The 12190-nt window shown below is 39.5% G+C and overlaps 3 protein-coding genes across 10 annotated transcripts in view; 1 reads left to right on the top strand and 2 right to left on the bottom strand.

The window, feature by feature from the left end:
- Positions 1-283: 283 nt before the first annotated feature.
- Positions 284-3266, bottom strand: LOC146508182 (transmembrane protein 276-like). 2 transcript variants are annotated; one of them, XM_085176230.1, is made up of 3 exons: positions 3032-3266; positions 2833-2940; positions 284-2563 (listed from the first exon to the last, which is right to left on the bottom strand). In XM_085176230.1, exons 2-3 carry the CDS (start codon positions 2920-2922, stop codon positions 2021-2023), a joined length of 633 nt encoding a protein of 210 aa, XP_085032356.1. In that variant the 5' UTR covers positions 2923-2940; positions 3032-3266; the 3' UTR covers positions 284-2020. The 2 variants fall into 2 exon arrangements, with proteins under 2 accessions (XP_085032356.1, XP_085032357.1); XM_085176231.1 differs by having other exon boundaries at positions 3054-3266.
- A 209-nt stretch (positions 3267-3475) lies between these two features.
- Positions 3476-9729, top strand: cep72 (centrosomal protein 72). 5 transcript variants are annotated; one of them, XM_085176219.1, is made up of 14 exons: positions 3488-3637; positions 3876-4003; positions 4427-4619; positions 4701-4809; positions 5686-5837; positions 5933-5991; positions 6072-6114; positions 6519-6719; positions 6799-6980; positions 7100-7193; positions 7288-7466; positions 7553-7679; positions 7752-7863; positions 8012-9729. In XM_085176219.1, exons 1-14 carry the CDS (start codon positions 3562-3564, stop codon positions 8070-8072), a joined length of 1716 nt encoding a protein of 571 aa, XP_085032345.1. In that variant the 5' UTR covers positions 3488-3561; the 3' UTR covers positions 8073-9729. The 5 variants fall into 5 exon arrangements, with proteins under 5 accessions (XP_085032346.1, XP_085032344.1, XP_085032345.1 ...); XM_085176220.1 differs by having other exon boundaries at positions 3476-3637; positions 6627-6719; positions 7553-7863; XM_085176218.1 differs by having other exon boundaries at positions 3479-3637; positions 7553-7863.
- tppp (tubulin polymerization promoting protein) overlaps positions 8817-12190 on the bottom strand; it is a 15435-nt gene continuing 12061 nt past the window's right edge. For all 3 annotated transcript variants that reach the window (XM_085176228.1, XM_085176229.1, XM_085176227.1), the window contains exons 4-5: positions 11311-11464; positions 8817-11230 (exon numbers count right to left, since the gene is read on the bottom strand). In XM_085176228.1, coding sequence (XP_085032354.1) covers positions 11021-11230; positions 11311-11464 — 364 coding nt within the window. In that variant the 3' untranslated portion in view covers positions 8817-11020. The remainder of the gene's footprint in view (positions 11231-11310; positions 11465-12190) is intronic.

Here is a 12190-nt window from a genome sequence, read left to right as displayed (position 1 = left end):
CTCTCCTCCCCTTTGCTCCATCTACAGGCTGCATCTGCAGCGAGCATGCTCAGTGCAGTTTCCCGATGCGCTGCAGTGGTGAAGTGACAGATACAGGCAGTCATGGAGACAGATTGAGGTTGTAGGTTTGATGCCAGCAGTTGCAGTCAGGGGTGACAGTGACCATAAAAGGTGCTCGGAAAAATCAGAAGCTGCAGCTTCATGCATCTGAAAACATCAGAATGGTTTCAAGGAGTAAAAAAGTGGTTTAACAATGATAGATAGCACAACAGTGAGACGGCTGTCAGGTTTTACATGTTTGTTTATTTAACAAGTTAAATACAAAATGTCAAACTTCTAAATGGTCAAAAAATAGAAAACTAACACTTTAAAAGGCAACAATTACCATAACATTTTGGACTTCCCGCAAAAATGGTAAAAAGCATCAGTGTTCATCTTTTCCCTGAAGACTGACATAGGCAGTCCCAGAGAAAGACACAGATGCTTGCACATATACTGCAAAAAGGAAAAAAAAAAAAAACTGCTGAGGAAGCTGCTCACTCCCCTGAAATCTTTAGGGAGCCTCTGCAGCGTCCACTACAACTGACTGTAAAGAATATCAATATCTCACAAGGTCAATGTAAATGACATGGGACACAGTGAAACGAGGGTGGTTTAAACAGGCCAGGTTGTTTCAAGTACCAAGACAGCTGATACAAACCAAGAACGTTTTTTTTCCTTGTTTAAATGAACTGATAAGAATCAAACAGTTGTGATGAGGTAAGGGCTGGGCCAAAACCTTCGACCACTGCAGATTTTTTTTTCTTAAACAGACATTGTGCTGAGTCTGCAGAACAAATATCACCCAGACTCTGAGGCAGCTGGAAACCACAACATTAAAACTGTTAGAAGAGCCGGAAGATGGAAGAACACTGCTAAAAAGGAAATTCATGCAGGAAGTTCAAATATACAAATGACATCTTTAGAATAGTCAAACACAACATATGTTAAGTAGACTTCTACAAAAAGGGTATCTTTAGTCATGGTCTCTTGGTTTTGCTGTATTTTCCAGAAAATGCAGAGGCAAGCAAAAACAAGCATTACAAAAATGACTATTGTAATATTCATGCTGTGGTACTTTCATGCTGGAAAATTTTCCCATCTTTAATTTCATCCAGAAATATTTCTTTAATGTTTGGAAATTCTTCTAAATTACTGTTTATAGTCTTCCCTGTTTAAAACTATGCTATCCTTTACTATATGATGAACCACAAATCTTGATGCTTTTCCATGAACCCCCCTATATCGGTTATTTATTTTTATAGGAAATAGGAATAGGAAATCCCAGTCACCCTAAAATCCAATTTTTAAATCCTATTAAAAGTTTCAGCTTCCCACACCCTCAGCTGGCACCTTCAGTTTCTTGGGTTTTTTAATAGATACGTTTCAAATTCATAAATCATGTTTCCCTTTATGGTACCGCCCTCAACAACCCTCCACCCCCACCCACAAACTTATTTCTTACATCCTTGATTCCTCTCCTAGTGAGGTGAGGACATCATCACACATAGAAACAGTATGCGTCTTACAGAGCAGGTAGACAAAGGTCAGAGGAGACAAGGAGGCAAATGGTAGAGATATGAGACAAGCCCACAACAAACCCCCATACCTTCAACACAGGATTTTTTTAACCAGTTCTTTTAACTTGGGATAAATTTAAACAAGTATAATGTTTGTTTTTATCAAAAGGCAGTGTGCATAGATTTCCCTTAAATAAAGTAACACAGACTCACTGTCTTTACTACATACATGCTTACTGCCATGTTTCGTTTACTCCCCAAAAGCTCATTATGAGCCATAAAAATGTTGCATGATGATGCAGGAAAAAGATAAATGTCAAATCCTTGAGAAATCTGAACCAGCTATTACTGGAGCTATTATTTATTATATTGACACATTAATAGGCATATTAGATTTCTGCATTTTTCTAGTTTGTCAGTCACATCTGTCACAGTCATAGATACCTACATCTCAGAGATTTCTATGAACTTAAATAGACAGCTTGGTCAGTCACATCAAACAGAAACTTGCCAAGAGCATGAGTTGATACCCAACAGCCTATCAACAGTGACCCCTTTAAAATACACTTCATCAGTCCTTCTGTAGCAGCTGGAAAAAGCAGAGGAGCAAAAGTTTTTGTTCCAAACCTCTGAGTCAGCAGTAAGGGGAGGCTGAGGGCCATGCTCCCAAAGGCCCCTGAAGCATTACCAGCAAACAAACACACCATCAGGCAGCAGGAGAGGGATGATAAGCCCAGACAGCGAGTCATAATTGTGAGAGTATCTGCTGAGAGCCAGTCAGAGAGTCCGAGCAGCAGGCAAGAACCACAGAGGAGAATCTGTGCTGTGTTATGGTCCTGACTGAGCCAAAGGAAATCAAAGGAGACCAACACTGGAGCCAGCACCTCAGCAGCCCATTCTGCTTCTCTCTGCAGGGAAGTTAGGTACGGGCTGGAGGGATGCAAGATGGAAATTGCTGCAGAGATCCCAAGCAGAAAGAAGCCTACTGAAGGTGCTCTGTGGACCTGCAGAGAGAGAATGACCAAGTTTGATACTGGCTGGATAGATAGATAGATTCACAAATGTCAAGTGAAAGATTTACGGTTTACTGCTAAAAGTTAGATGCAAAAGAAAAAGGAAAAAAAAAAGAAAAAACTAAAAATAAAGGGAAATAGCTGAGGAAAGAAGGCCAAACCCAAGGATATTAAGTTTACTATCATTTATTAAAAGCAAAAACTACTCATTTACTACAAATAAATGTCCACACACAGATACTACATTGAGTGATACCCACCTTAAATAGTTTGTAAGAGGAGTAGAGTGCAGTGGCTGTCAAAATTATGTTGAAACATGACGTGACCCACTCTGTTAGATAGGACGCCATTGATCCTGAGAGACACGGCTAGAGAACACCAGGAAAAGTCTTAATCGGTGTGTTTTTAGTTAGCTATTAAAACTGGAGACGGTGTCAAAATTTCAAAAATTTCACTGACAAACAGAGAAAACAATCAGCACCAAACCCTAGATAGGAACCACAATTGTAGCAGGAACAGCGACCGTTTGTTTTGACACGTGACAAGCAAGGATTTGGCAATGCGCAGGCGCAAAATGGTGCATTCTTGGCCATTCGTAAACCCTGCAACTGTTCTAACCAAAATGACCACCAGGTTTGAAATGCTTTACGGATTACTTGCTTATTTCTCATCTTTTTTTGAGCCCGTGTCTTATACAGATATCTGAAACAATGCAATTTTGTTTTCAAAAAATCTGAAAGCTCTCATTAATTAGCTGAATATGTTTGGTTGAACTAAAAAATATTAACCTGCATTTTCAAAGTTATATTTGAATATGTACACTCAAACTCTCAATAAACTGAAGTCTAACAACTTTAGCAAATAACAAGAAGTAGTGGAACCTTAATGAACATACTTCACGGTTTGTATAAAACCTCCAGTAACAAAAGTGAAACAGGAAGGACGGTATTTATTTTTCAGGCCGTGAAAGCAGCAAAACTTCGAAAAGTATGGCGGCGAAGCGTTCGACAACACTAACAGAGCAGTGGATACGTGAAAGATTAAGGCTAAAACACCCGTGTCTCGGTAACTTTAAATCCAAGCTAATATACACACTATGTAGGAGTAATCAGCAGCTAACTTTAAGGGTGAGACAGGGACATCAGACATTTGCTGTTGGAAAGTACTGTGGCTAGATACTCTGCCAGGCCAGAGCATCAGTAGATAAGCTAACGAGAGCTAGCGTAGCAATAAATGCTTCCTGCTCCAGACCACATCACCATGACATCTTAAAGTTATTACTTTTTTAATTTTGTTTAAATAGGCGACGTGCGGACATTGAGCCTTCCGGGGACATATGAGGAGAAGATCAGACACCTGGGAAATGGTCTGAGTAACTTTATCCGTCTGAAATCTCTGGATCTCTCCTGTAATGCACTCGTTTCAGTTGAGGTTAGTTTTAGATAGTTTTTTTTTATGGAATTCACAATTTATACTACTACTGAAGAAAGAGTAAGAGTTTAATAATTATAAATGATTAAGTGCAGTAGTGGTGTATAAACTATTTGATAGTTTGAGCAATCTCCCTCTAGGAATTTGAAGACATTTGTGAGTCCTCATAATGATGGCTAATCACAGTAGATGCAGTCTGTGTTGGCCTAACATGTAGTTACATTTCTAGGGAAGCTGCAGCATAAGGTTCCAGGGGGGGTTGTGGCTAGTGTTTAAATTACCCACTGAAGTATAAATCCCATGTAACCCTATTGCAGCACACCTAAGATTACCCTGAACACTAAAACTGCATGTTCTTATGCTGATATCGGCCAATAGTGTATAAGAGTCTGTATCTTAACTGTTCCATTGGTTTGTTCTCAGGGTGTGCAACATTTAAAAATGCTACAGAGGCTGATCCTCTACTATAACTGCATACCTTCTCTTGAAGAAGTGAAAGTACTGTTTAAGCTGCCATTGTTAAAAGAGTTGGACCTCAGGCTCAACCCTCTGGCCAAAAATAATCCACAGTACCGCCTTTACTTGGTGCATGCCATGCCCACCCTGCGCAAGCTAGGTAAGATGTTGTTTTGTTGCCCAGAATTTGCTCATCCCATATCAGGTTTTAAAATAATAAGTTCTCCTCGTTGATTTACAGATAGCTGTTCAGTCAGAGATGCTGAGCGTAAATCTGCCTTGATGCAGTTCTCTTCTGAACTTCTTCCTCAGCAGATGAGCTTCTCTTTGAATCTGATTGATGATCGAAGGTATGCTGAACACAAAATCCTTAATGTAATTTCTGTTTGATGAAAGTGTCAAATAAAGATTTGATACCAGATTTATAAGTAATATATTTTTGAAAATACTGTTTTTCTCTTATACACTCATGGACACTTTATTAGTTACACCTTACCAGTATTGATTTGGACTCCCTTTGCCTTCAAACCTGCCTTAATTCTTCATGGCATAGATTAATCGAGGTGCTGGAAACATTCTTCAGAGATTTTGGGACATATTACACGATAACATCACACAGCTGCTGCAGATTTGTCAGCTCCACATCCATAATGTGACTCTTCATTTCCACCGCATCCCACAAATGTTCTATTGGATTGAGATCTGGTGGTTGTGGAGGCCATTTCAATACAGTGAAGTCACTGTCACGACCAGATTGAGATTATTTGAGCTTTTTTGAGCATGAGTGAGTTGCGGCCATGTTAACAGCTGGTTCGATATTTACATTAACAAGCAGTTGAAAAGGTGTACCTAATACAGTGTCCATTGAGTGTATGCTGTTGTTCATAAAACAAGAATTTCTTCAGACCAGGAGCACAGGCAGCTACCGAGAAATGATAGTAAGGAGATTAAGTAAGGCTTGAGAAAACATTGCTATAAAGTGATCCTTTTCATTTTTAATGATGAGGTTTTGTGGATACATATGTTGAATTGGCAGAAAAATAGAAACAGAAATGTGTGCCCACATTGACAGTTTTATGAATCAGAATCATAAGTAGATTTAAAAAATTTGTTGCAGTTTTATGCATCTTCGGGCTGGTGGAGCACATGAAAATGCAGCGAGATGAGTCTTCTCAACCTCAGTTGCTCGAGCGGTACCATTTGCTGTGTCATTTGTGGTTTTTCAGAAGCAGTGATCGCAGACCAGCTTTAACTGACCGCTTAACCAAGAGCCTTTCTGTCCTGACCGACACTCGTGATATTGAGCTGAACTTTGTTGCCACAAATGATGGAGAGCAAAGTGAAGCTGTCTCTGACTCATTTCACAAGGAGGCCGATGGTAAGATGTCAAACTCCAAAAATCAAAATCAAACCTGACTAATTCAGGTTTCTTTGTTTTAACTTCTGATAAATCCAAACCATCCACTGTTTCAGGTTTCAAAGAGAAAGTCTCTGAAGATTTTAGAGAACAGAGGAGCTCAACTCCCAAACAGGTGCTTTTATTGTTACTACAGATTAAACAACATTAACAGTATAAAAGTTCATTATGAAGTAGCTCTGTTCTTATTTTTAGGAAACTGCTAAATCCATCCTCAGGTATCCACTCACTAAAACTGGTAAGCCTATTTTTCTAGTTTAGGAGAGTGCAGTTTCTTTCTATGTCAGTATCTTATTAGAATTGAGATTGCAGAAGAATTATTGTGAGAATAAAGCTTTCTTTGAAGGTAAGAAATCATTATCGGTAAGCAATTATGAAAACAACGTTGTGGTTATAAAAATGTAAGTGTGAACATTATTAAGAGCATGATGAAAACAAGACAGTTCACTAAGAGGCCACTAAGTCACAGTATGTTTGTCCAGTGCAATTTCCTCAGTTGATGACAGTGTGTATAATCACCACTAGGTGGCGACATAAGTCTTTTCCTGTGTTTTTTTTTTTTTTAACACAACGTGCTTGTCAAAGGTCGATTAATATCACTGGGATTCTTTTTATGTGTGTGTGCCACATGTAACTCGTCAGATAACAGTGAGTCCAAAGGGTCACAGATGAAAGATCTGTCTCATCAAAAAAGCTGCACCTCAATAAAAGTGCCTGAAAGACCAAAAGTGTCCTTTGGCCCCTACATAGAGCAACGTAGACCTGCTCATGGAAACCCAAAGCAAAAGGAGTCTCCCAAACAAACCAGACATCCAGCTAAAGGGCATTTTACCCCAAATCCAGGTAGGAAATAAATTTATGTTTAACAAAATCCCTGAGTTATGATTTCTTTATTCATTCCACATTTTTTAATTTTTCCCAGATGAAAGCCTCCGTCACAGTTCCTCATTTATTAATATCCGGCCTCCCAGTCCACGACGTCCTGGTTTGAATCTGTCTGACCCTTTTAACCCCATCTTGCATCCTCCACGACTAACCTACTCCAGCTTCAACAAAACAGACGGGAGCTCCAGCCAGCCTGTGCAAGCTGAGAAGAAAAAAAAGGTTGGCAGCTATTTTGGTCCTCTTACTGATTTGCAAATGACATCGTGAATCATTCCTCATTCATCTACAGGGTTTTCCTTTGCACATCTATTCATGGAATCTCTGAACTCTCTTCCCAGGGTAGTTATAGGAAACCCCTGGAGATGCTCCTCAACCTCGTGGACAAACACTGGACAGGGGAGAGGTCACTGCATCAAAACAACAACTTCCTGTGTAAGTTTGGACTTTTGGTTTGGAGGAATGCGCTATCTGATTACAGAAGCCTGAGATAACAAATGTCTTCCTATCATCTCTATTTTGGCCTCAGCTCAGGCAGTCCAGATCCTCTCCATGATGGAAAGCGATATTTCCAGTCGGGAAACTGAGGTCAGGACCTTACGGCGGGAAGCTGATGCGCTTCGCTTTCAAGCGGCAGCACGAGAGGAAGAGCACAAAACTGAAGTGCACAATCTCTCCGCTCAGCTGGAGGAAGCTCGGAGAGCGGTGGTGAGTTGATCCACCGCTCAAACACAACACCAAGCTTTAGAGAACCATAAGAGTAAACTTTATTCACAGTGTTCACTCTAACACAGGGCAAACTGAACGAGCAGCTGAGGGTCGTTTTAGAGGAAAACGTTGCTCTGCAGAAGCAGCTCATCAAGTTAGAACGCCAATATCTGAAGTCTATGATGAAAAGCTCACATGTGTCTCAGATCAGAGGTGGGTGTACTTGCCACTGTGACATAAGCGAACGTGCTGCTTTCCCTACTAAGTGTCCCAGTTTGTGTTTAGAAGCTCAGGCCGAAGTAGAGGAACTGAAGAAAGAGATCGAGGGGCTGAGGAAGAAAGTGCAGGAAGCTGAGAAAGTCAAAGAACTTTCAGATATGCTGCAAGAAAGCCACAGGTAAGAAGATAGTGTTGTATTAGTGCTGACAGTTGATTTTGTTGTACCTACACGCTCAGTGTGAGTAAACTGATGTAATCTCAATCTCAACTCACCCCCTTGTTGGTTGGTTTTGTGATTTAAATGTGCCTGTGTTTGTGTTCTGCAGGTCTCTGGTGGCTACAAATGAATGCTTGTTAGCAGAGCTGAAGGGAAGTGGGGAACATTAATGCAGAATTTGAACAAAGAGATGCACGCCAGGATAAAAATATCAAAGCAGGACTATGCCGACCGTCATATTAGCATGTGCCAGCAAATATAAACTGCTTAAATTATTTTATTTTTAAAATTACTGCAGATTGCTGCAAAATTGTAGTAAGTGCTATACCTTTTTTATAAATTTTTCTATTATTTAAAATATGTGCATAAGCTGCATTTACTCGATGTAAACAGTAACGGGGAAAGGCCATTCATTCAGGAAGCTTTGTGTATGAGTGTGTGACAGGGCTGTTATATTAACAAATGATTTTCTGGGGGGGTGTTAGTGAAAAGGTCATAATGCATTTCCTGGATCTGTGGCGGGATCGTCTCTCTTTTGGCTCCTTTTTTAGTGTTTTTTCTGTTTGTAGGTCAGTCTCCATCTGCTTTGCACGCCGCAGTGGAATGAATGCATCTAGATTCCAGCTGCACTGTGACTTTATTTATACCTCTGCCTTCGGGCTGGAGAGATGCGCAGGCAGACATGCACTTTCCTCTCGCTAACACTAAATCAAGCCCTGGCAAACCAGGTTAGAGGTTTGGATGCTACACAAACTGAATGTCTTCTTTTTTGTTTTTATATGAATGTTACAGATCGCTGGTTGGTACTGCTTGCAGGGAGTAAACTCCAAAAAAAAAGAAAGCAAGAACATAACTACTGTTTCAACAGACACTCCAAAACCTACTCAGCAGAGGTTCCAGGGTGTGCCTGCATGTTTTCTTTTCTTTCTTTTTTTTAATTTTCAATAATGCACTACAAATCATGAACACACTTTAAGAGATCTAAAGAACAAGAACAAAAAAACAAACAGAAAACACACTGCATGCACTGGGGCATAATAGTACATTACAAGTTATTTGAAGGAAAAAAAGACAATATTGTTTCTCCACATTAAAAGGTGCACAGTATTTGGCATTAAGCACAGAAAACAGATCATACTCAAGCTACAAAAACACACTGATAGCTGCTAGTTTTGCACTTGATGCATGAGTCTTCATCAGCTGAGGCTACAAGTAGTGTGTGACATGAATCTGTCATTCTGCTGGAAAAATATTCTACAAAAGTATAACACTCGTTTGCAATTTTCCCTTTTTCTGATACAGTGTGTAAGGAAACATTAAAATCCCTGTGTTTGTTTGTTTTTTCTTCAGTTAAATCTGTGCCTTGGATGACGGCACGCATTAGGACAGCGGTCCCCAACCCCCGGGCCACAGACCGGTACCAGTCCATGAGTCATTTGGTGCCGGGCCGCGAGAGTGAGACTCGGGTGTGAAATGTATGGTTTTCAGGGTTTATATCGGTTTTTAGCGTTATTTTATCATTTTTTTTGTTAACTCTGTTTTCCTGGGTCTTTTCACGTGTGTTATGAATAAATCTTCTTTTTTTTGGTACCGGTACTAGTTTTATTTTGTTGCATTTATCCGCGACACCTTAAAGACCGGTCCGTGAAAATATTGTCGGGCACAAACCAGTCCGTGGCGTAAAAAAGGTTGGAGACCGCTGCATTAGGAGATTTTTATCAACAAATATTAGAGCATTAGCTGACTTTGTACACGTACAGGTTCATACATATTGATTTCAAACAATACAAGATTTTGTCGTCTCACAATTTCATTACTTTTTTTTTTTTAACAACACAATGTTGTACACCCAGTAGTCTCTTCTTACACCAGGCACAGCAGTTGCAATAAGATATGACAGACTCCTACCGTCATCTATATGCTTCTGAATCAAATGCAATATACATAACATGCACAAAGTACAGCAATACATAATACAAATAGAAAATAAAACTTGAAGCCAGTGTCTTAAATTAATGTGGCTATAACCTTTTTAGAATATACACAATCTTACCACAAATATATTAGAACTACTGTATAGAAATCTGATCAGGAAGTAAAATGTTAAAAATACAATCTTGTACAGTTAGGCTCATCTCATCTGTGGTTAGAGCTTTCTCTTTACCAATTTATTACTTAAAATGCATGTTAGCAAAACAGTTTGTGTATAATTTAATAAAATATGGTATGATAAAGCTAGATAAAGACTAACGGGGGAAAAACAGGGAAGTCCTTTTAGGTTTTGTTTAAGAGCTTTAAGTAAGCTCATTAAATTCTGCATGGGAGAGCTTTTGTTTTGTTTTTATATGTATTTACAAAAGCAAGAAGGTATGATAAAGGTCACAAATATTTAGTCTGAGAGGGGTGACTAACTTTCACTAAAAAATCTCCCCAAAAAACTATTTTCTTGGTTCGAACTAAAGGCAGATTACTGAAAAGACAAGTGTGCGCTCATAAAATAACAAACAGCAGATTTCATGAAGACGAAACAGTTACTAAGTGCAGATGGCAAACAGACAACACTGAAATCTGAATGAATTTAAGGTTTTGAAAGGGAAAAATCAATGATCTCTGTCAAAAACCTGTGCCAATTATCTTTGAAATGGCAAGCTAAACCGTGTAACCAGCTAAACATGGGAACAAATGTTTCTATTAAAAAGTGCAAATGTATATTCACCAAACTGTTGTCCCACTTTTGTTTTTCTTGGCATGTTGCTCATTGTGCTCAATAAATACAAGGCCCTATCATAACAACAAAGCCTAAATAGTCATAGCAAAGCAGTTTCTCTCATTTGTTCTCTTCAGTGTTTGGCAGTAACTTGCTATCAGACAGGAATGTACCAGCTGGTGATGAATTTGTAAAAATAGATGTAAACAGTTTTCCAGTTCTCACACTTCACGAAGAGAGGAACTCAAAAACATCTCTCTCTCTTGCTCGCTCTCACACACACACACACACATAAAATAGATGGATGGGGAAAAAATATGAAATCCTATGCTTTTGTGCTTTCTATGAGTAATTGTTTAATAGAAAATCATCCTAGTAGTTGATCAAATGTTTATTTCCTTGTCTTCGCCCTCACATGGGTCTGCCCGCGGTGGGTTTGGTCACCTTCTTTTCATACGACCCTTGATGCTTGTATCCCGAAACGTATCCAGAAGTGTCAACTATGTCTACTCGTCCCGCCTTACCCTTGCCGCGGCCGGTTTTGTCAAAACGCTCCTTGTGCGACCCTGTAAACTTGGTGGTGTCCGTAAGACGACTGACTGTTGGGGACGCGACGGCTCTCTGTGAAGAAGTTTACAAAGAAAGTTTGAGTTTTTACTGCCGAAAAAGGAAACTTGTGAATCTTTCTGATCAAATCTTACTGTGACTCCTGAAATGACCGGTGACTTCCCCTCGATCAGCTGGAACACCTCTGCCTCAGCCTCCTCTCCAGTCTTGTCTTTATACTTCTTCCTGGCCAGTTCTCCAAGCGCAACCTTGAACTCATCGAATATGATGGTGCGACTGGATTTCTTCCTGTAATATAGGAGGAAAGAATGGATATTTAAGTAGGAGTTTCAACACCTTTATAGTATATTACCTAACCCCGAAAAGTATAGTCATAGGAAAAAGATGATCTAGTCCTTACCAGGTCTTAAAATTAGGTAAATACCCTAAATACACTGAAGATTTACAGCACTACATGATGTATTACACCAAATCATTATTGAATTAACAAAACCTAAGCCAAAACATCAAAGCAAGCAAGTACACACCCCAGGCTTTAATATCTTGTAAAACCACCTTTAGGAAAAGCAATGTGAAGTAATCGTTTTTCTGTGTGACATTATCAGTCTCTCACATCGTTGTGAAGGAACTTCTCTTGACAATGTTGCTTCACTTTATTGACGTTTGCGGGCATTTGTTATACAGCTCTCTCAAGGTCCCACCACATTTCAATTGGGTTGAAAGTCTGGCATTTGACTTTTTCAGCCAGTCTCTTGTAGATTTGCTAGTGTGGTTAGGAACATTGTCCCTTTGCATGACCTAGTTTCTGCTAAACTTTAGCTGTCAGACAGATGGCTGCACATTTACCTCTAGATTAGTTTATTTTACAGATGATTTCATGGTCCACTCATTGACTGCACAGTGGCACAGAGCCCACAACTGAAAAATTAAGCCCAAAATTAAACCCATCTAAAAGTATGGTAGCAAGTGGTATGAGGTATTTGTGCTGATGTGCTGTGTTTAGTTTGGCGCTGT

This window comes from Neolamprologus multifasciatus, chromosome 11 (assembly GCF_963576455.1).
Source record: "Neolamprologus multifasciatus chromosome 11, fNeoMul1.2, whole genome shotgun sequence".
NCBI lineage: Eukaryota > Metazoa > Chordata > Actinopteri > Cichliformes > Cichlidae > Neolamprologus > Neolamprologus multifasciatus.
Note: the sequence above shows the minus strand (reverse complement) of the source record. Positions and strands in the feature narration are given on the sequence as shown.

What these genes read in the sequence shown, in the direction of transcription:
- LOC146508182 (XM_085176230.1), bottom strand. Translation starts at nt 2,922, where the DNA reads ATGGCGTCCTATCTAACAGAGTGGGTCACGTCATGTTTCAACATAATT. An exon ending in CCTCTTACAAACTATTTAAG is followed by an intron (nt 2,564 to 2,832) that starts GTGGGTATCACT and finishes CTCTCTCTGCAG; the next exon opens with GTCCACAGAGCACCTTCAGT.
- cep72 (XM_085176218.1), top strand. Translation starts at nt 3,562, where the DNA reads ATGGCGGCGAAGCGTTCGACAACACTAACAGAGCAGTGGATACGTGAA. An exon ending in GCATTTTACCCCAAATCCAG is followed by an intron (nt 6,720 to 6,798) that starts GTAGGAAATAAA and finishes AATTTTTCCCAG; the next exon opens with ATGAAAGCCTCCGTCACAGT. An exon ending in AAGCTGAGAAGAAAAAAAAG is followed by an intron (nt 6,981 to 7,099) that starts GTTGGCAGCTAT and finishes CTCTCTTCCCAG; the next exon opens with GGTAGTTATAGGAAACCCCT.